At 33.8% G+C, this 22,199-nt stretch overlaps 3 protein-coding genes and 1 long non-coding RNA gene across 6 annotated transcripts; 3 read left to right on the forward strand and 1 right to left on the reverse strand.

Moving 5' to 3' along the window:
- Positions 1–383: 383 nt before the first annotated feature.
- Positions 384–1,334, forward strand: LOC140982031 (glutathione S-transferase T3-like). Its single transcript, XM_073448448.1, has one exon. It carries the CDS (start codon positions 384–386, stop codon positions 1,332–1,334), a length of 951 nt encoding a protein of 316 aa, XP_073304549.1.
- A 1,104-nt stretch (positions 1,335–2,438) lies between these two features.
- Positions 2,439–7,160, forward strand: LOC140983315 (uncharacterized). 2 transcript variants are annotated; one of them, XM_073450303.1, is made up of 9 exons: positions 2,439–2,652; positions 2,748–2,853; positions 3,963–4,243; positions 4,412–4,517; positions 4,595–4,927; positions 5,053–5,129; positions 5,242–5,366; positions 5,947–6,312; positions 6,894–7,160. In XM_073450303.1, exons 1-9 carry the CDS (start codon positions 2,564–2,566, stop codon positions 6,914–6,916), a joined length of 1,506 nt encoding a protein of 501 aa, XP_073306404.1. In that variant the 5' UTR covers positions 2,439–2,563; the 3' UTR covers positions 6,917–7,160. The 2 variants fall into 2 exon arrangements, with proteins under 2 accessions (XP_073306404.1, XP_073306402.1); XM_073450301.1 differs by having other exon boundaries at positions 2,442–2,652; positions 4,595–4,945.
- A 2,022-nt stretch (positions 7,161–9,182) lies between these two features.
- Positions 9,183–10,049, forward strand: LOC140982447 (uncharacterized). Its single transcript, XM_073448954.1, has 2 exons — positions 9,183–9,372; positions 9,493–10,049. Exons 1-2 carry the CDS (start codon positions 9,286–9,288, stop codon positions 9,757–9,759), a joined length of 354 nt encoding a protein of 117 aa, XP_073305055.1. The 5' UTR covers positions 9,183–9,285; the 3' UTR covers positions 9,760–10,049.
- Positions 10,050–10,138: 89 nt separating this feature from the next.
- LOC140982448 (uncharacterized) lies at positions 10,139–13,154 on the reverse strand. Of its 2 annotated transcripts, XR_012176268.1 has the most exons (4): positions 12,919–13,154; positions 12,296–12,537; positions 11,328–12,214; positions 10,139–10,474 (listed from the first exon to the last, which is right to left on the reverse strand). It is a non-coding gene; the product is annotated as an uncharacterized lncRNA (long non-coding RNA). The 2 variants fall into 2 exon arrangements; XR_012176267.1 differs by having other exon boundaries at positions 12,296–13,154.
- Between the last annotated feature and the right edge of the window lie 9,045 nt (positions 13,155–22,199).

Here is a 22,199-nt window from a genome sequence, read left to right on the forward strand (position 1 = left end):
TCAATTATTTTTTTATATTTTTCACGCGGACCCCACGCGTATTTAAAATAAATTTTTTATTATTTTTAATTTTTTTTCCCACAACGGTAGTATTTTTTTTTTAATTAATTGTAACGGCTAGTTTCAAATGTCTTCTATAAATACGCACAAATTTGTACACATATTTTCATTACAACTCACTACAATCTCCAATTCTACTCTCTAATATTCTCCCATCTTTTTTTTTTAAGTTTCAAAAATCTTATTTTCTATCCGAAATGGATGAAAATAGTAAGATATTTTTTACAAATTTCTTGAATTCTACAAACAACCCGCAAGAAAATCCATCTTCCCAAAATCCGTAAATTCCACCAAATTATCAATACCCACATCCATTTCCAAATATGACGTTTCTTCCCCAAAATCTTCAAAATTTCCAAGGTTTTGGAAATTCTATGAATCATCCGAATTATGCCCCTCGAGGTCCATATCAACTGCTTCCAGCCGAATATTTGCAAAATATGAGTCATCCGTATTTCACGACGCCGGTTGTTCATGGATATAGTACCCCGCATTCAAATGTTATGCCTTTCACATTTCCGATGTCGAATGGACCTGCAACTCCGACTTTTGTCCCGGAGACGCAACTTTCTGATCGTGAGTCCCCAATTGCGGTGGTCAATTTAGAAAAAACGGTTTCAAATGCTGAGGGTTCAAGAAAGCGTTCAAATTTGACAAAAATTGAAGACGAGGTGTTAGCGAGAAGTTTTGTCACTATCAGCGATGATCCAATAATCGGCAATGATCAAAAGGCGGATGCTTTTTGGGTACGTGTTGCAAGCTACTACAATGAGAATCGTCCCCCAGGTTCAAACACCAGAAGTGCAAATGTTATACGGTCGCATTGGCACAATACAATCCAAAAGAAGGTATATCGATTCAACGCAAATTATAATAGTGTTTACAGTTCATATCAAAGTGGTCACAGTGACGAAGATATATTGAGGTTTGCGTACGAAAAATATCGATCCGAAAACAATGGTGTTGCATTCAATCTCGAGCATGTGTGGAGAATTGTCAAAGACCGTCCAATGTTTACTCCACAGTCCGCCGATCACTATGTGGCCACAAAGAAGACGAAGACTTCAGAGTCGGGAGCAAGCAACACCTCCTCTAACCAAGAGGTGAGCATAGACCTGGATGATGAAGATACTCGTCCAATGGGACAAAAGGCAGCAAAAAGAAAGGGAAAAGACAGAGTCAAATCGACCATAGAAGATCTTACAGTAAACTACAATAATATTTTCGCAAAGTTCACCGAGTACACAAGCGTGAAAAGTCCGAAGTTGATCTGAAACAGAAACAACTCGAAGTAGAGGAGATTAAGGCAAAAGCTGCCTTGTTCAGATCTGAAGCTAAGAATCGACGCTTGAAATTAAAGGAACGAAATCTTGAACAAAGACACCTCGCAGATGACAGAGGAACAACTTATCATACATGAATGTCTATGCCATGATATTAGGTCGAGATGGAATATTTAAACTATTTACTCAACGTTCATTTTCTATTATTATTATTATTATTATTTTATTTGTCATTTCGATTAATGTGATTTTAATTTATTATCATTTTTGAAAAATTGTTATTGTCAAATATCCGTTGGAAACTAGCAATTGCAAAGTACTCGTTGCAAAGTACCCGTTGGAACTACCCGTTGCAAAGTAGCCGTTGGAATATCTACTTTATTTAATAAATATATTTTAAAAAAATTAATATTATTTTTTTAAATTTAATATAATTATTTTATTACGAAATTAGATTATTTTAAAAATTAGATTAATGATTTAAATAATGTAAAATATATTTAAAACATATTTATTTGATATGAAAAAATTTAAAGATGAATGAGTGTACTGTGGGACCTATGAATAATGAGTTATAATGTTAAAAGGAATGTGGGTAAAAGAGATATGTTGTTATAATGAGTATGTGGCAATGGACCCCACGATTTTTGATGAGTTGGATGGTGTTATAACGATACCCCATTGCGGATGCTCTAAAAGAGGAAACCGAATGCTGTAACCCTACACAAGCGTGGTTTTTTGACAGCACAAACTCCTGCTGTGTTGGAGAAAGAAATGTAGGACACACGTATTTGATTTGACCGAAAATCGTACCAAAACTGGCCATTTCAAACTTATTCAGGCTTTCATAGAAGTAGATAGATAGATATATTATTTATATTTTGATTTTTCTAATAGAAGGATAAATTCAAATTTTATTTGTTATTATAAAATAAATATTATTTTAATTTAACTTATTTATCTTATCAGTCAAATTGATGACCATACTGTGTTAAAAAAAACGAAGAAATATATTTTTATTAAATGAATCAATTGTTTAAATCAAATCAAATCTATAAAAAGTACAGATAATTAGGGTTTTGGAAAAACCTGAAATTTTATTTAGAAATTTCAACTCCCCTCATTAAACGATAGACTTGAAAGCTGAATCAATCACTTGTCGAAGCAACTTCACCACTATTTTTTTTTAAAATTTTTATTGCTTTCTTCTGCGAATAATAATGGCGGCCATGGAAGAAGAACCGGGAATTGAAGTGCAGATTGAGCATGCCGTGCGCTCTCGACTTCAGCATTTCAAAGACCAAGCCGAGTATGTATGAATTATATGTAAGATACGACACAGCCGTTGTTGTTCGGTTGATTTTTGTTATCCGGTTTTGCTTTTTTTGGATGCGCGAATTGCAGTTCACTGACGTTGGAAAGTGTGAGGAGGCTGCTAGAGAAGGATATGGGGCTTGAGAAATTTGCTCTGGATGCACACAAGAGATTCATTCGCCAATATTTGGAAAAGGTGAATCATTACCTCCTTTGCTTCTTGCAATAATTCGTGCCTCGTAAATCTAGGAGTTGGTTTTAGAAAGAGTGTTTTCTGAGAGCAACCTGTCCCTCTTTTGTAGTTGTTTTGTGTTTCAGTTTTCAAATTGTGGGTGCTCTTGTTAAGTTGTGTGTATATATGTTTTGCAAACACGTTCCCTGCTATGCTGGTATCATGTATTTAAATTAATGTAGCTTTAGACTATTTTGACTTTGTGTAATCTTGGAGGTGGTAATCCATTTGGCTTTCTAGTTTTGTTGTGCCATACCCTGCCCAACTCCTGCTTTCTCCCTTCCTCTGAATATTGGAATAAAATGAAAGAAGATGCATGTTGAGATCACCTGGGATAGAATCGTTATGGTACCTATGAAAATTTATTTGTGTTTATCATTCTCTCTTAAAAGCTAGGAATGACTGAAATATGGTCAGTTTCTCCGGAATAGCATTTGCATTTCCCGTGCCAAAATTCTTTTTTATGTATCTTGATTTATAATTTTTCAAAAGCAAATTTTGTGTCTTGAAGATAAAGACTCAAAACACTGGAAGGGCAGCTTGATACCTGAAATTTTCATGAATAACTTCTAGCGTCCTCTGATTGGAAAAAGCACCTTCTTATTGTCCTTATAGTGCAACGGCAACCCCTCAGTTGGGACCGATGTTGAAGTAAGTAATATAAGGGATAAAAACAGAGGAAAGAACAAGATCCATATCCTTCAAACCCATTGGGACAGTTCGTCTGATCTGAATACATCACATGATAGTGGAAGTGGAATGCTGATTAGTGCCATTATTTCTACTTACTTTAGCTGTTACCTGTTCATGGTGGTGGGTGTCTGCTTGAATTATTTTTAGACTGCCTGGTGAATACCTCCAGGCTCCAATTTCTGATCCCACGATATTGCTGTCCGTGTAACTTCTGATTTTGAATCTATATGCTGACAAATAAATGTTCTTTCTTGAAAAATTTGAAGTGTATTAGCTTCTAATAGCTTTTTGTTGAGAAAAGTAGAGAATCTGTCTAGTAACTACAGATCTGAAATTCTTAAGAAGTTTAACAAGTTTCGTTATTCTGTTCCTAATATCAGCAAATGGATGGTCCTGATAATTGTGACTCTAAGACAGTATCTGATGTGGACAAAGACAACCATTTAAGTGATAAAGAAACTGCACTGTTGCCGAAGCAGCCTGAGATAAAGAAAGAATCAACAAAATCTACTCCCGACGACAAGGAAATGATGGAAGACTCCCCTATATTGGGTGTCTTGTCCTCAAAATCTGAATCTGGTGCTCAGGCATTTTCTTTGAGCGAGAGCACAATTAAGAAAGCCATTTGGGAAAGAGCCGATCATTTTCTAGCAAACTCTGAGTGAGAATTTTCATTTTATAACTATTTTTGCTCTGTTCTAATCAGTTTAAGTTGTTCTATGCCGGACACTTGCCTTCTGAACCATGATACTGCCAATTTGAATTATAAGTTTGGTTACATTTCTGTTGCTCATGATCAATTATATATGTTTCTTCCTATATTTTTCAGGACAATAACTCTGGTTGGGGTTCGTCGACTTCTAGAAGAGGACCTTGGACTTGATAAAAATACCCTCGACCCTTTTAAAAAGTATATAAATCAACAAATAGATCAGGTTAATACAGTGTTTATGTGAGCCCTGATTCTCTTAAAATGGCTACATATAACCTTTATTTATCTTTCGCAATACAGGTGCTTAATCCACCCAAAGGAGCTAAAGCTGCAAAAGATATGAAGATAAATTCCAAGAGCTCTCGAAGTAAAAGATCAGGGAAGACCAGCAGCGAAGAGGGGTATGATACTTTGGGTGGTGAAAGTGATAGTATGGAAGATAAAGTAAAATCAAGAAAGGAAGCTGCTCATAGAGAAAATAAAAAGCTGGAAGAGGTGAAGAAACGTAAAAGATCAATGGTGGGTGATTTTGATGTCTCCAGCACGAAGCAGGACAAGCTTGCAAAGAGGCAAAAAGAGGAAGACAATGAGTCAGATGACGCTGGAAATGTCTCTGAAGATGGTGAATCTAAAGCATCTTTGGAAAAACCAGTACTGCTATTGCTTTCCTACTTCAACACCTTCAAAATCTGATATCTGTGTCTGTATAAATTGATTTTATGTTGGTTTGCCTTTGACTAAAACATTTTGATGAACAGAGGAAAGAAAAACTAGCTCCTGGATATGGTAGAAAAGTGGAGCATCTGAAATCAGTGATCAAAGCTTGTGGAATGAGGTTTGTGCTGGAACCACTTTGGCTCTTCTCCTTTATCTTAAAAACTTCCCCCCTGGTGTTATTGACCTGGACCCATTGATATGACACCACATCATTTCTTATTGGGAATCAGTGTTGCTCCTTCAATTTACAAGAAAGCTAAGCAAGTGTCAGATGAAAAAAGAGAGGCCTTTATAGTGAAGGAGTTGGAAGGGATACTCTTAAGAGAAGGACTATCCAAGGATCCCAGTGAGAAAGGTAATAATTGATTCCTGGTTTTCACTTATGTGGTCATCATCCCTGCAAATGTAATCTAGAAGCCAGCTTTTTGAAGGCCAATGTGCATGGTGAATATACATGTTTTTCTATTAGTTGAAGGGGCCAACTAGTTAGTACAGTTTTAGGAAAGATGGTCAAGCTGTATCTTGGTTTCCATCTCATGTAACTTAGTTCATTGTATTGCCAACAGTTAAAATTGTGTGTTCACGTGATCTAGTGTCTATGTCTATTAATCAGTAACTAGAAGATAATGTTTCCTGAATTTTTATTAATCGGAAGTGTCAAATTGATTAAGCTTTGGAAATCTGCAAGCGTATGTAACTTGACTCTGAATCACAGTGTGAGAAGAGATTTTGAAGGTAGTTGGGGTTGATAAGAAACAATATGACTTGAATGATTAGCATGCTTGGTTTTACAAATTGCCTGCAGCAGTAAATTTATTCACCATCCATGCACAGCATATTATCTGAATTATTGGATTCAGTTGTTGAGCATCTTCTCTGTGGCTCTCCTTTGTCCCTCTTCCTGTTTAATGTTGCCGCTAAATTCATGCTTTCAGAAATCAAGGATTGTAAAAAGAGAAAGGAAACAGCCAAAGAACTTGAAGGTATTGACATGAGCAACATCATATCGAGTACTCGAAGAAGGTCAACTTTCAGTTTTGTATCTCCTCCTAAATTCGAAACAAGTGCCAAAGGAGACAAGGCTGGTCCTAAAGATATTAAAAACAAAGAAAAAATTAAGAAATATCAGAATGATGACGATAAGGAGGAAGGGGAGAACAAGAAGGAACATGAAAAAGTAGAGAAGGCAAAGGATGAGCAGACTTTTGAGGAAGAGGAGGATGAAGACGACGAAGAAGTAGAAGATGATGACGATGAAGAGGCAGAAGAAGAAGAAGAAGAAAGCGAAGAATTTAATGGAGGTAAACTAGATTAACATGAATTGATTTTTTACCTTTCTATTTTTTGGTCCAATAGTTTCTAATATGAAATGGAAACCTAAACCAATTTCCATGAAGGCCACTTTTCAATGACGAGTCATCAATATACATGTGATTACTGTGTTTCAACACAAGTCCTCCAAGTAGCTTCCTAAGAAGGTGGTGAATAATATGTGTTTCAAATAATTATATTGAAACTGGAAGGTCAAGGCCACCTATTATATCAAAAAAGAAAAAAATATGGAAGCTCAAGTAATGCTGTTTGGTCATAAGATCATAATACAAGTAATTGCTCGATACTTCATAATGACTCGAGCTAGCAACTCAGCATTATTATACACGTCAGTAAGTTAGAAACAAAAACTGACACTTAAAAATGATCTTTTCCGAACTTTAAACAGTACTAACATGCACTCAGTGGGCTGTGGGCTGTAACCTTGAACAAATGTAATCTTCGTTTAAAGAAGATTTGATGCGATTAGCAGTAATTGATTACATACCATTCTTTCCAAACAACAGAAATGGATGAGAAGATTCTCACATTTTCTCATTTTTACTTGCAGACAATAATGAGGAGAGCGATTGAATTGTGCCTTAGCTGGTTGTTGAAGATATTTTACAGACTTCTCAATTCTCATAAAAGTGTACTAATATGAGGGATGAGGTACACCATCATTTTCTTGGACATAGTGTTAGTTATATGCTTGTTTTGGATAACTTTATTAGTTGAATTGATCTCAGTTTAAGATAGTGCGCTCTGAGGCGCATCGCTGTATTGGAGGCGAGTTGCGCTCTTGAAGTAAGGTACACTAGGCATTAATTTTTATGATGTACTTGTACGAAGTAAAATTTGCTATAATATTGTGCAATATCAAATATACTCTAAAGGCTATTAAACAATAGCGCAAATAAAATATTCATAAAATAATACTTCGCATGAATAAAGAAAAAACCTCGATCATATGAACATCAACTTCAGCTATGTTGATGTAGCTCCAAGTTCCAAAATTTTTATATTTCTATATTGTTATTATTTTCGCGAAGATTGATCTTTCGTTCGAGGAAACTATGATCAATGGACAGTGTTTTGTATTGAAAAGCAGTATTTTCTTATGCATAAGAGAGAGCTATTTTTGAAGAAACACAGTCAGTGAAGTCCTTAAAAAACTCCGCCATTTTCTTTCTTCTTTCAACAATAAAATAACGTGTGGCAGATGTAGATGAAGTTGGTTTTCTCTTTAGTTACTTAAGGTGATCACAAATTTATCGGTGCGCCCAACAAAAGGTGCCTTTCGGCTTTCAGATGTGCCCAATGGGCAGGTCCTGCTGCGTTTTAAGTAGGGGTGGCCCGTCTGGACAACGAATAGTAGGGATCTAAAAAGTTCGGATCGTATTGGACAGGGAGATGATAACCTGAAAGTTCGGGATCTCGTTGGGTAGGGTGAAGATCAGAATATATCCGAAAGTTCGGGATCCCATCGGGTTGAGAAATGATAACCAGATACAGGGAGATGATAACCTGAAAGTTCGGGATCTCGTTGGGTAGGGTGAAGATCAGAATATATTCCGAAAGTTTGGGATCCCATCGGGTTGAGAAATGATATCCGGAGAAATGTAGGGGTGAGAACAACAGTGTGTGCCATTCATTTTTTTAAGTTTTGGCTGGGGAGAATAAAATGAGATAAACTCTTTTTTTTTTTTTTTTTTTTTTTTTGTATAATTTTATTTAATTTTATATTTTTTTTTTTTTTTTTTTATTTTTTTTTTTTTTTTTATAATATTTTTATATTTTTTTTTTTTTTTATTTTTTTTTTTTTTTTTATAATATTTTTATATTTTTTTTTTTTTTTTTTTATATTTTTTTTTTTTTTTATTTTTTTTTTTTTTTTTTTTTGTATAATTTTATTTGAATTATAATATTTATTTTTTTATTTGGATAAATTAGTTAAACATTTAATTTAAGGTTTAAAATAATTTTTTAAATATGTTAGACAATTTTTATATATACATCGACCCAACATTAGTTTATTTAAAAACACAATTTCAAACTAATGTGTAAATAATATTATAATATGTTTTTAAAAAATATTATAATATTTTTTAATAAATAAATAATTAAAATATTTGTATTGGATCGAGGATTCCGTTGGGTGGATATTAGTCTCCCTGTCCCGATATTGATCGGGTTGGGAAAACGCTGGTCGAGATTTTTTTGAGATGAGAATGATCGGGTTGGATCAGGATTTTCCGGTTTTTTGGTCCATCATAGTTTTAAGCACTCGGCCGAGCCAGGTGTACATCTTCGTTAATTGCCGAGCAATGGTTTTTTCCTCTTCTTTATTTATTTAACTGATTATTACTTTGACTCGTTTGCTCGAATTTATAAAGTCACACAAATTGCCTATGATCATCAAGCAGTGCTCGATAACTATATAATAGACAAAATTGAAAAGCCACAAGATATAAAATTACCCAACTTTAGTTTCATATAATTTTTTCTTATTTTCACTCTCAATTCTAATTAATTGGTTTCTTGAATTTCAATTCAACTAATCATTTAATTAAAAAAATATAATTTATAGTTATTTAATTTAGAGTAGGTCTTTTGTGACATAGTCTTACGAATCTTTATCTGTGATATGGTCAACCCTACCGATATTCACAATAAAAAGTAATACTCTTATCATAAAAAATAATACTTTTTCATTGATGACCTAAATAAGATATTTGTCTCACAAATACGATATGTGACACCGTCTCATACAAATTTTTTTCTTTAATTTAATATTTTAAAGTCTCTTGTAGTTGATTATATTATTTAATTGAAAACTGTGTGGGACGCATGAGATCTCTACCCCACCCCCTGTTTTTGTTCGTTCTATCCTTAACATTCATTTGGCGCTCACACCTAACCCACACCTCTTTTCTTACAATCTCTCATCCTCCCCATAAGAGATGCGCGCAAGTGAGAGTGGAATTTCTTGGTCACTGTTCCTTTTGTTGCTCGCCTTTACTCTCGGTGGAGTTAGATTTTTACCCATTGTGAGTATCTTTATCACACAGTCGCTGCATCTGTATTATTTGTTATGTTACACAGATCCCATCAATAATCTTGTTAAAGATTGCGTCTTGCTTCCAAATTCAACACTTGTGGATTTGCAGGCAAATGGGTTTACGAGTGCCTCGAATGTGGGGATGGAGATGGTGCCAGAAGGGAAGGAAGTGTTGACAATGAACCGGAGAAATCTGGCCGGAAGCTTCGGGGTTTGTGCCTTGTGCACTTGCTGTGGAGGAGGTACGGGTACAGCCAAAAGATACTGTTTGGAATCTCCATGTTGCTATGCAATCAATTGCAACATCCCAAACAGGCCTTTTGGCTACTGTTCTTTCACTCCCAAGACTTGTAATTGCTTCGGATGTCATATCTAGTTTCGATTTCCTTGAATTTTGTTTGTTAAAAGGATGATAAGAGATTTGGGGTTTATAGGTAGGAATTACATGAGAGGCATAGGAGGAGTTAGGAGCTGGGAAAGATCCATGAAATTTCTATTAATCCATCCTTGTTTAGTGAAACACAAATGAGGATAAATTTCATTTAATGTATATTTTTGTTTTATGATTAGTAGATGAGTCAAGTAATTGTGTAGATCAATTAAGTTTACTTAATGTGTTTCTTTAGAACAAAATTCTGATATTTAAAATAGATTGTTGGAGTTTTATTGCTATTGCTGATGTCTTTGAGGGTGGTCCATGGGCAATTTGTTTTTATTTTTCGAGAAGAATCTAAAGCATTGGCATCTTAATTTCGGTTTTTTAAAAGTTGAAGTCCTACAAAAAATTTATACATTACTTAATTGGTAATGGTATAAACATGGTTGGCTTCGCTTACATGTTACAGCTACACCAATTAACCAGAACTATGAATTAAGGTGGTGGTTGGTAGTTGAATAGCAGAAACTTGGTAAATTATAGCTGATGGATGATCAATTTAAAGAGTTTGATGTGTATATGGATCAGTCCAACACTGATCCTCCTCTGCTGCTTTCTTCCACCGCCTTTTGAATATCTAGTACTCGTGATACGACTGTCTTCTCACCTCGACTCTCTTTTTTATTTTTTCTGCTTTCGAACTTCCCTGTGTATGCTGCATCAATCATCCAATTAAAATCCATTAGAAATTCCAGGCATGCATGCAAATTGCAATGCAACTCAGTACCATAGTTGTCAAGGGCGCAAGGCGCACCGAGGCGCACAAAGGCTCTGGAGCCTGAGGCGCAAGGCGAGGCGCGCGCCTTACCGAAGCAAGGCACACATTTTTAATTTTTTAAAAAAATATATTTATCTTAGAATAATATATTAAAATATGAAATAATTAAGTAACAATGTCACACAAAACAACAAATAATTAATAAGTTCATAATAATTTATTTATTTTTTTATAGGAAACATAATCTTTTGTTTAATGAAAGTTTTTAGTACAATAACAGCGGATGAGTGATCCGCAAAATATAAGAGCTAAGCATTTTCGTCAAACCAATACAAACTTCCAATCCCTAACAACATCTGAAATAGCTAAATGATCAAGCCCTTTGATTCTTCTCGTTGTATTCGCAACTCTGAACTTAATGACCTCCCATAATTCTTCCACCGAATCATCGGAGTCCCTAGAACTTTCTGTTGCAGTCTGCACACTTTTGCTCTTGTCGCCTTCTGTAATTCTGTTATTTAATTTGTGAACTGGGCTGCTAAGGTTTGGGTTTGGGCTGGGCCTTTTACATTTTAAGTTACTATTAAAAAAAACAGATAAGTTGCATTTTCAAAATGCAACTTCTCTGTTACTGAATTTAAAAAAAAAACAATCTCAGGCGCGCCTAAGGCGCGCCCGAGAGCCTTTCCAAGGCAAGCCCAGGCGCGCGCCTGGGCTCGCCTTTGTGAATCGTTGTGCCTGGGACGGCCCCAGGCGCCTCTCGCTCGCCTTTGACAACTATGCTCAGTACCTCTTCTTCTCCTAGTGTTGGGAAGCCATAGTGAACTATGTATTCAGGATCCACAACTCCTATGTTTTTCGTTCGATCTCCCTGACGATCATGACAGTATTTATTCATGCATTCTGTATATATATTTGTGTGAATGTGTGTATAAGCTATAAAGAGGGATGGAATGTTAATTGCCTGTGCACAATAACCAAGGTGCATGTCAAGTCCCCAAGCATGAATCAAGTCATTCTGCGACAAAACCAATAGGGATTTATCTGTAAAATCATCTCATTTCAATTATAGAAGTATATAAATCATACCTGCATCATATACCAAACACAACGCCATGCATTCTTGGAGAACACAGGGGCCATAACTTCTATCCATCTGAAAACAGCATTATATCAATCTATGTTAAATTCTTGTACTCCATATGTGCGTGTATGTGAATATTTGTTGTACCCTGTGCAAGGAGGATGAGTGCTGTTATCATCATATTGAGTTTCCTTACCACCAACTTTGTAAGTCCTCCTGCACTATCATTTAATTAACTGTATATGATAGTCTTCTTATAAAATGGTTTCATTCACTTTTTTTCATAGATTTTAGAATTGTTATATGCTATTAAGAGAAATAGGCATGAACAAACCTGTGTACTTTTGATCTCTTCCATCGTGCAGTTATAAAGGCGATGCACCTTAGATTCCCCTATTTCAAGCCCTGGTTGTGATATCTCTAATCCTTAATCTCTGACTATTGATAAATATCAGCACGCCCAATACCTATTTCAAAACTAATACTAGTAATGTGTGAAAATTAAGTCTTGAATGCGATGCACCTTAGATTCCCCTATTTCAAGCCCTCGTTGTGATATCTCTAATCCTTCATCTCTGACAATTGATAAATATCTGCACACCCAATACCTATTTCAAAACTAATACTAGTAATGTGTGAAAATTAAGTCTTGAATATATATGGGTTTTGCATACCGTGCAGGGTGGAAGTTTCGACTCCTATCTCTTCATCCCACAATAAAATATAATCATAATCTGCTACTATATCAGGATGCAAGAATCTCTTGGCAAACCACCTATTCAATGACACTCTTTAGATTTAGCATCCCTCTGAAAATCCATGATTGCGAATGAAAATCGAACGCCCAACATGGTTCTTGATACAATCCTTTTATTTCATGTCCTGATTGGTTCAAGGATACCACCCAGTTGGGACCCTATGTAAATGTATCCGTTTCAAGTAATATGACTGTGTGGAGAGAAAGAACAGTCTTCTTGTCCCAAAAATAATCTTTTGATATGGTCGGGCCATAAAGTCCTAAAGGTTATATACAGGCGAAGCACATGATACATTCCCACTCATTTGCGAGTGGTAAAATTTTATTTTAGGTTTTCCATTTTGTTTGGTTTTCCACAGATACATGCATGACCTGATTGCTCCGTTGACAATCCTTCCACATATCAACAATGCCATCATAATGAAAAAGCATCACAACAAAATTGCTTGCGAGGAACTGCAATTTTGAGATTCTATATATCATGATTATGCTGATATATATAGATATACAGATAAATAGAAGATACAGATCATTATTAACCTTTTGAACGAGCTTATTTACATTTATCTTCTGCTTTATTCCAACAGGCACAGCGAACAAACTCATCGATGAACTTATCTTCTGCTGCACTAGTCCAAAAGAATATAGTGCCTCACATGATATAGGAAAAAACTCTAAATTTAGTTCCAGTTAGTACCTCTGGAGATCCCCATAATGGTTTGGTTGTCTTTCCAAGTTAGAGGTTTTAACAACTATCCGTTTAGGCAATGGTTCGCTTCCAGTTACTACTAGAGGAGTTCATTAAACGGTTTACACCGAAAAAACCGACCGGACCATAAATTTCGGTTTTTCGGGTTCGGTTTAAACGGTTTTTCGGTCGGTTATGGTTTTGAGTTTTTGTATTTTCGGTTTTTCGGTTCGGTTATCGGTTTTTGAAATTTTAAAACCGAAAAAAAACCATTTAAAATATAATAAATAATAAAATAATTAATATAAGTAATTTAATAAATAACAAAATAATTAATATAAGTAATTTCATTATGTTTACTATTTTACTGTCTTATTAATATATAGTTGTGACTTGCAATCAGGTTTGTTAAGTTGATCTAATTTATATGAACTTATTATTTTTCATAATAGGTTGACATTTTCATTTCCCTACATATGAGGATTTTTTTGTAGGAGTTGATGGATCCAATGCTGAAATTATTCACTATCAACATATCCAAATTCCAAATTGTTTACAATTGTCGTAGCTATATTTTTTATTATTTTATTTTGATGTTTGTGAGATACTCAACAAATTGTTTAGAAGAATTATAGTTATGTCTGTTTTTTATTACTTTATTTTGATTTTCGTAAGATAATCAAAACCAATTTGATTGTGATTTTTTATTATATTTTTTTAAAATTTATAACGTACAACTTTATTTATAACTAAATTTATTAAACAAACCGTAATAACCGACCGTAATAACCAAACCGTAATACAAAAAAACCAAACCGGACCGAATTAAAATGGTTTGGTTTAGGATTAAGCAATCGAAAAACCGTAAACCGAAAAACCGAACCGAAGTTTATTAAAACCGAACCAAACCGACCGTTGCACACCCCTAGTTACTACAGGCATCACAATTTTTATGTTTATTTTTTTTATTCATAATAAAGCACAAAACAACAAATTTATTCATACAGATCAAGATATGAGACAATGAAATTCATACCTAACAGCTTCTTCTACTCTCAGTTTCATCACTCACTTGTGAGTTCGATTCTAACAGTATCTGCATCATAGCTCAGAGAGTTAACCACCTCGTAAATAACTTCAAAAAATATTTGAGAAATCTATATTTTTCTATGCTCGCAGTGCATTAATTCATACCTGCTTATTGTCTTGTACAAACCATAAGCATGAAAATAATGCAAGAGATAGTATAGAGAAGCTATGGGAAAGAACGTGCAGATACAGGTTCTCCTATCTTTTTGATATATGCGTATTGGCAGCTGGCAAGAACAAGGCAAGACGATAATATTATAATTATAATCACTGAAAATTATAAATTTCCCTTCCTATTATTATTGTCATTCTTTAACATAAATCCCAGAAAATTATTGTTCAAATCCCAAAATTTTGCGTATTCTTTGTGGGGAAAAATATGGAAACAAACGATCATAAATTCCGTTGAATTCCAAAAACATTTAATCCATTCCTACACACACAACACACACACACGCATGTAGAAGTCGTAAGCTTGGCGTATACATTTATGTGCATGCAGCGAATCTGAATACATTCATACAACAATGGATATGAGAAAACGAAGGAAAATTCAACTTACAAAATAGGAGAAACTAATATGTTGGATTCCGGTTTTCTCATGTCCAAACGCAGCGGAAGTTTTAAAATTTTTATTTTATTTTGACAATCAAAATATATTTGGACACTCGTATGGTTTTTAATTAAACATACATAGGATGTTTAAAACTTTTACCTTTAGTGATTAAATCACTTGGCTCCAACTAATCCGGTATAGACGGATCTAGTCCCTACGAACTTTCTTTAAGGGCTCCTTTCTTCTAATCAGGTCCACGACTAGATGATTTGTTCCTCTTCTAGTTAGCACTAGAAAAATTAGAAGAAGTTTTTACGTTGGAGATTGAAAACGAGAGACGGCTCAAAGTTTTCTTTCAAAAGGAAGTGGCCGAATTTTCAAGCTTTGGGAGAGAGCTTTTTCGAAATTTGTGAAGGTGGTGGCTAGGGTTATGGCTTGATCACTCCTATTTATAATTAAGCCAAGACCTAATACACATAATTAACATTAATGAGCTTGATTAATTAATTGGGATAATCCAACTAGTTTAATTAATTAATCAAAGTCCATTAAGAACTTTAATTATTTTGTATGCTGGACTTGTACTCCTACAAGTCCATTAAATATACTTCCCATTATATTTAATTTAATATTTAATAAACTCAACTTTTGAGCTTAATAAATTAAATACATCATAAATTCAACATTTGAATTTATTATTTAAATTATAAATTCAACTCCTTGAATTATATCACCTCCAAAATTTAATATTTAATAAACCCAACTTTTGAGTTTAATAAATTAAATTATCAAATTTTATAAATTCAACTCCTTGAATTTATTATCTCCAAATTTTATAAATTCATAAGTTCAACTTCTTGAATTTACTATCTTATAATTTCAACTCCTTGAATTTATTTATTTTAAAATTTAATTATCCTAAATTCAACTCCTTGAATTTACTATATCATAATATAAATTCAACTCCTTGAATTTATTCTCTCAACGGGAACAAATGATCCAGTGCTTGTGTGACCCTCAATGGTTCAGGGATACAGCTAGCCGTGGGTTCACAACTCCTTGTGATTCATGACATAATCCTTTATTCGGGCTTACCCTAATTTGCCCCATTCTATGCATCAACAATTGATCATCAGAATGTCAGAAATTAAATTTCTGATTAAACCCATCGAACCATGGAAAGAGCGTCTAGTAGCATCGCCCCATGATTCCCTAGGTATCACTGATAGTGCCTGCAAGAACCAGTGAATTATGATTAGCGTACAGTACGGTCCCTTCAACTCATATATCCCGATCGAATCTGCTACCATTGGTTCAGCGAGGGTTGCATATTAATTCGATAACTATGTGATAACTATAAATAGTGGCATCACATGTACTATTGGAGAACTCCTTCTCTAACGTACATTTCATACTCTGACCAAAGATTTCATGCACTATTATTTCATCAGATCACACAGGATATCCACACCCGTAGGTGAGCGGTGAATCCCCGACTACAATGCACTGGCTCCTATATGTGTCGCAACTGTACCCAACCTCGCCACCTGATGACTCTCCTGGACCCGGTAAACGAGTCAAAGCAAAGCCCTAGCATATAGAGCCTAAGTGTTGTCCCGGGTTGTAAGGACTAATGGTGTACAATCATAACCACAGACTTATCCTCTCGATGAATGATAACCACATGAAAAGTCCGAAGGAGGGTTGTTCGGTATAATCATCATATGACTACCCATCTGCATGTTTGGGCATCTCTATGCCCTTACCGAGAAACGCTGTACACAACATCACAGATGCTAGTCTCGAGCTCAAGCGACCTTTATCCATGTTTTAGGCGGCTGGATTGACTAGGAACGAATTTAGATCATACAGTATTTACAAATGAGTTTCAACATCGAATTACGATTCATTTGTATTAAAGTATAATCAAGGTCTTTATCTATGTTGTTCACATGTGTATACAAATAAAAAAATAACAAACCATGAAATAATGAATTATATTAAAATAAAGATTGTTTATTACAACTGAGTCAATAAAATCCCTAGGCAACAGTTGGCTTACAGGACATCTACTCTGACATCGTCATCTTCCCAATGAACAAATGTATTATCCTCCTGTGAGTAGATATATAATTTTTGTGTCGAAGTGATAGAAAATATTGTAATCACGAATGAGCCAAGAGATTATTGTGTATAATTACAATAAACACGTATCTACAGATGATCCATGCATGGTTGAAACTAAAAAAATTCAAATAAGCAGCCATTGAGAAAGAGAGAAAAATGGTTCAGAAAAGAAAAGGAATAGAATCAAAAGGAATAGAATCGATCGAAGAACGCGGCCACCAACGATCAACACAATGAGTTGCCCACTACTACCTCAATGCAAACGCCTAGGTTATAAAATCCTGCGATATCTTTAGTCCTAATAATTATGAGAGTAGGTCTCTTGTAAGACGGTCTCGCGAATCTTTATCTGTGAGATGGGTCAACCCTATCGATATTCACAATAAAAAGTAATATTCTTAGCATAAAAAGTTATACTTTTTCATGGATGACCCAAATAAGATATCTGTCTAACAAAATACGATCCGTGAGACCGTCTCACACAAGTTTTTGCCTAATTATGGGTTCGGTTTTTCTTCTCTCCCATAATTAATTGTGAAATTAATTAGTAATGTTATAATTATTGTCATAATAATATTTTTTGATTATTTAATTAGATTAGGGGTGATCATGGTGCGGTTTTGCTGGTTTTTTCAAGAAATTCAAATTGAATTGCCATACGCAGTCGATTAGTAATTTTAAAAAACAATCGCGATTTTACATGTAGAATTACTCTTACGGTTTTGAGCGGTTGCGGTTGGTTTACGGTCTTTTTTAATGAAATATATTAGAATATATATTCTAATTTATTTGATAACAACAACAATATAGTGTATTCAAATGTAAAATGTAGTTCAAATCGTACAAAGATAAAAATAGATAAAATAATAATCAAGATTCGAAGTTAAGATAATAATTTAAAAACACACTCACAAAAAAATGACATTTACATTATTTTATCTTTTTTACTTTCAAACTTCAAACAAAATAGTGTAGTAAAAGAAATAAATACTCTAATAAAAGACTAATATGAATAATAATTAAGAAGAAAATAATTTTTTTTTTATGAATAATAATTTTGAAGAGAGCTGAAATATAATGAATGACGACTTTTTTAATTGAATATGTTGTTTACAAATTATTATAATCCTAGGCTAAATATTATGGCAAACGTTTTAGACAGTACAGTTTGGTGCGGTTCTTGTAAAAAAAAATAACCGAACCGTATAGGTAGTGCGGTTTATGATTACTATTTTAATCGCGTTTTTTTATAAAATATTAGAAGAAACGGTGCGGTACAATTCGGTTCGGACAGTTCGGGCGGTTAATAAAAAAATATGTTCACCCCTAAATTAGATTATTGATGTCATTTAGTTTGGTAATTTTAAAATTTTTAAAAATTTAATTCTTTAACATTTGTTTTAATTCTTTAATAGAGATATAACAATCACATAAATATCCACAATTTAATATAAAAAAATATTGTAAGTGAATTAATTCACTATTTTATTCGATGTATCAGTTCTCACACAATAAAATCGAAAGAAGGGAATAAAATTATTAGAATAATACAATTGTTGTCTATTTGACAAAGATACTTTTAACTGTGGTGATGTATTGTTTTAGAAAACCGTATTCTTCTTAAGAAAAACTAAAAGCATTATTCATCTTAAGGAAAATCATAACACAATCTTAAATAGAAATACCAGTAGATCGAACTAAGAATGAAGTAACATAGAACCAGTAGCAATAGTAGAAAGATAGTCTTTTACTATAATCTGTCAGACTACTCTAGTAATATCCTTTTGTTTATACTATCCATAAGAGGATATCCATATTTATTGTAGTCGTTATGTAAAAATAAAACATTTTATTTAAAGTAATAAAATGAACCGTACAGATCATTCATTGCTCACTATCATTTTTGCTACAAAAACAAATAACAAGTATATTTTTGGATTCAGATACTTGTAACGGAAAAAAGAGTAATTCTCATTCGAATGTTGAAGATGGTTTATAAAAAAGCTTTATGATGTGTTCAAAACATACTGAGTTTTTGTCAAATTGCAAAATCACTCACACCTTCTAGCTTATCATACCGAAAGTTTACAAAAATCAGCACACATTATAAAGTTCTATTAGATTCAGGAGATTATATGTGCTACCATTTTTCACATACTCTTTCATTGTATTTACCCATTGAAAAATGTGAAGTGTGAATTGTTTGTAATATGTAGAAAAAGTCTTTATCAGAATCAAAATTCATTAAGTGTTGAGCTGTAATACTAAGAGTTTCAGTATGCAAGGGTAAGTCCTACTGAAGTGGGTTCGTACAATCGTATATTGATCAGTCTTTTAGCCTTATGAAAATAGAAGAAGGAGAGTCATAGAAGGATTTTGTCCTTCGAACTCCAGAAACAAAACTTGTGTTATTTTACCTTCTACTATTTTTAAATTTCATCAAGTGTTGTGGAATGTTTTCAAACTTTGTAAGTAGTCTACTGCACTTTCAAAGATCGAGATAAGCTTCTGAATCTTAAAAGGTTTGAAGCACATATTTCAGAAGCAAAAGAAAGAAAAAGTTAGGAGTGTTTATTTAATCTCCTCTTCTAAACACTTCACTGATTTAAACAAGTCGTATCAGAATGCTTTGACATCTTTCGGCAAGATTCTCATGTTCTCTGAAGAAGACTTTCACGACTGAAAAATCAGGATGACAACTCATCTTGCAGCACAACACGATGACATGTGATATGTCATCACTAATTGTCCCATTAAGATTATGAAAGCCAATACACAATGGTTATAATAGAAGGAGCTCCACAAATGCATGCTGGAAAAACACAAAAGCGAATGGACTAGTGAAGATAAAAATAAAGCTAACTGAATAATGTAGCCAAAGACATTTTGTACAAGAACCTTGACAAAAACACCTTCAAAAAAATCAAGATGTGTTCTTCTGCAAAAGAAATCTGGGAAAAATTTAATCCAGATATGTGAAGGAAATGACAAGACAAAAGAAAATAAACTTTCCGTAGCAATGCAGAAGTTCCAGAAATGTTAAAACGAAGGTAGAAGAAAATTTTAAATAACTTTGATGAAAGATTCAGTAACATTATCAATGAGCTAGCAGATCTTGGCAAAAAAATATGACTTAGAGAAGTTACACTCAAGGTTACGAGAGCACTGCTCAATAATGAGATGTTAATACTATCACAATGAGACAATCAAAGAATTTGAGCAAACTAGAACTCCATGAATTGTTTGCATACTTGAAGGCCTATGAGTTTGAACTGGAAGTAAGAAGGGGTGAAGGGCCTTCATCAAGTCAGTCAACTAAAGTTGTTGCTACTGCTATTGTTGTTCAAGTTTTTCAAATACTGCTGCCACTAAAACACTATATGAAAAGACTTCCGAGAAAATCAGCAATGATTCTATGTCATTATTCATAAAAAATTTTCAAGATTAATGAAGAAAAGTCATAGAACATATCAGAACCCCAATCGGAACTTCAACAAGAGTCACCATCCTTACATGACATGTTTCAACTGTGGGAAAACTGGTCACTTTATTGTTGATTGTCCTAAACCCATGAAGGATGATTACAAGAAGAAAGGACATAAGGACAATGATATGAAATCTCGAAAAGATTGCAAGGCAATGATTGCTGAAGAAAACAAAAGTGGACATATTCTAGTTCGGAGTCTTTTGACTCAGAGAGCCAATTTAGTTAAAGTGATGCTGAAGAAGTTCAGCGTGTCATGACAAATACTGATTCAATCTCGACTATTGATGAGGTATTTGATTTTTATTCGGAATAATTTACACGTAATGAATTAGTTAAAGCATTGCATGATATGATTTAAGAGTACTCAAGCTATCTAAATCATTCGAGGAAGTTAAAAATGAAAACCAATGCTTGTTAAATTAAATCAATAAGTTCACAAGAGAGCAGTTGCAATGTCAGAAATCCGAAGTGAATAGGTTGAAAACTGAGAGTGAATGCTGATTACCAAGCACTGCTGATTGAGAACCAAAAGTTGTCGCTATTGGTAAATGCATGGAATATGTCTTCTGTTTTATAGAGAAGATGCGAGAGCACAGAAGCAATCCATAGACAAAAATGGTCTTAGATTCAGTAACACGAAACCACTTCTGAAACCAGTGCTCAGCAAAAACTGAATATGCTCAAAGGGAAATACATTCACTTTGTTAAATCCAATACGATATATGAATACAACAAACCTAATGTTGAAGTTGAGAAACCTATAAATCAGATGAACAAAGGCAGATATGTTGGTCTCTATTTCGTTGAACCTGAGAAGAAAGCCAATATGAACACTAGATCCAGTAAAGGATCAGTTTAAATAGAACAATCCTCAACGAAAGTTAAAATTTAATAATACTTATAATTGTAAGCCAGCTCAGAAGATATATAGACTAGAAAACAAGAACAATAGGGGAGAACATCATCATAAAATGCATTTTTTTAAGAATAAATCATCTACTATACACACTCTCGAGGCTACTCGAAGAACAAAATCCTTCATGATTGCACAAATTTAGATTCCTACGGGACTAATCAGTTTTGGACCTAAATAGATTGTGTATCATTTAGTGAACTTTGTGATTGCAAGAAATGAAGAAAAAAATTTCGAACAGTAGCTCCATTTGGTATCTGGACAATGGTTGTTTTAGGCATATGACTGGCCAAGAAAATCTACTTTCAGGAGTAATTAGTTGTTGTGGACCAAAAATAACTTTTGCGAGGACAACTCAAAAGGTAAAACCGTGGTTAAGAGTAAGTTTATTCACGGAAATATCATTATTAATGACTTAATTCTAGTAGAGAATCTATGCTATAATCTAATCAGCATTAGTCAACTATGTGACAATGGATAGTCAGTAGCTTTCAAGAAACACACTTGTACAATTAAAAATATTTATGGTTATACTGTTTTGCAAGGAAACAAAGATGGAAACACCTACAAATCTGTTTTGAATATTGGTCTAACAGATGATCCTACATGATTGATGGCATCTCAGAGTGACGAACATTAGTTTTGACACAAACAGTTAAATCACTTGAATTCTAAATCTTTCAACAATCTTAGAAAACAGAACTTTCTTACCTGTTTACCTGATATTAACTTCATTAGGAATCATGTTTTTTCTGCATTTCAGCTAGGTAAACATGTAACATTAAGTGTCAAGAACAAAGGAAGTGAATCAACATCAAGATGATTAGAACTATATGAACCTCTTCGGACCTATATCTGTAATGAGTTTAGGGTGATTGAAGTATACTTTAGTTATTGTTGATGATTTCTATAGATTTACCTAGGTTGTATTTCTCAATGGCAAAGATCAGATTAGTACTCA

The sequence above is a fragment of the Primulina huaijiensis genome, chromosome 8 (genome assembly GCF_012295235.1).
Source record: "Primulina huaijiensis isolate GDHJ02 chromosome 8, ASM1229523v2, whole genome shotgun sequence".
NCBI lineage: Eukaryota > Viridiplantae > Streptophyta > Magnoliopsida > Lamiales > Gesneriaceae > Primulina > Primulina huaijiensis.

Coding starts and splice junctions, on each gene's coding strand:
- LOC140982447 (XM_073448954.1), top strand. CDS start 9,286: ATGCGCGCAAGTGAGAGTGGAATTTCTTGGTCACTGTTCCTTTTGTTG. Junction 9,373..9,492: donor GAGTTAGATTTTTACCCATT/GTGAGTATCTTT, acceptor GTGGATTTGCAG/GCAAATGGGTTTACGAGTGC.
- LOC140982031 (XM_073448448.1), top strand. CDS start 384: ATGACGTTTCTTCCCCAAAATCTTCAAAATTTCCAAGGTTTTGGAAAT.
- LOC140983315 (XM_073450301.1), top strand. CDS start 2,564: ATGGCGGCCATGGAAGAAGAACCGGGAATTGAAGTGCAGATTGAGCAT. Junction 2,653..2,747: donor CATTTCAAAGACCAAGCCGA/GTATGTATGAAT, acceptor CGCGAATTGCAG/TTCACTGACGTTGGAAAGTG. Junction 5,130..5,241: donor ATCAAAGCTTGTGGAATGAG/GTTTGTGCTGGA, acceptor ATTGGGAATCAG/TGTTGCTCCTTCAATTTACA.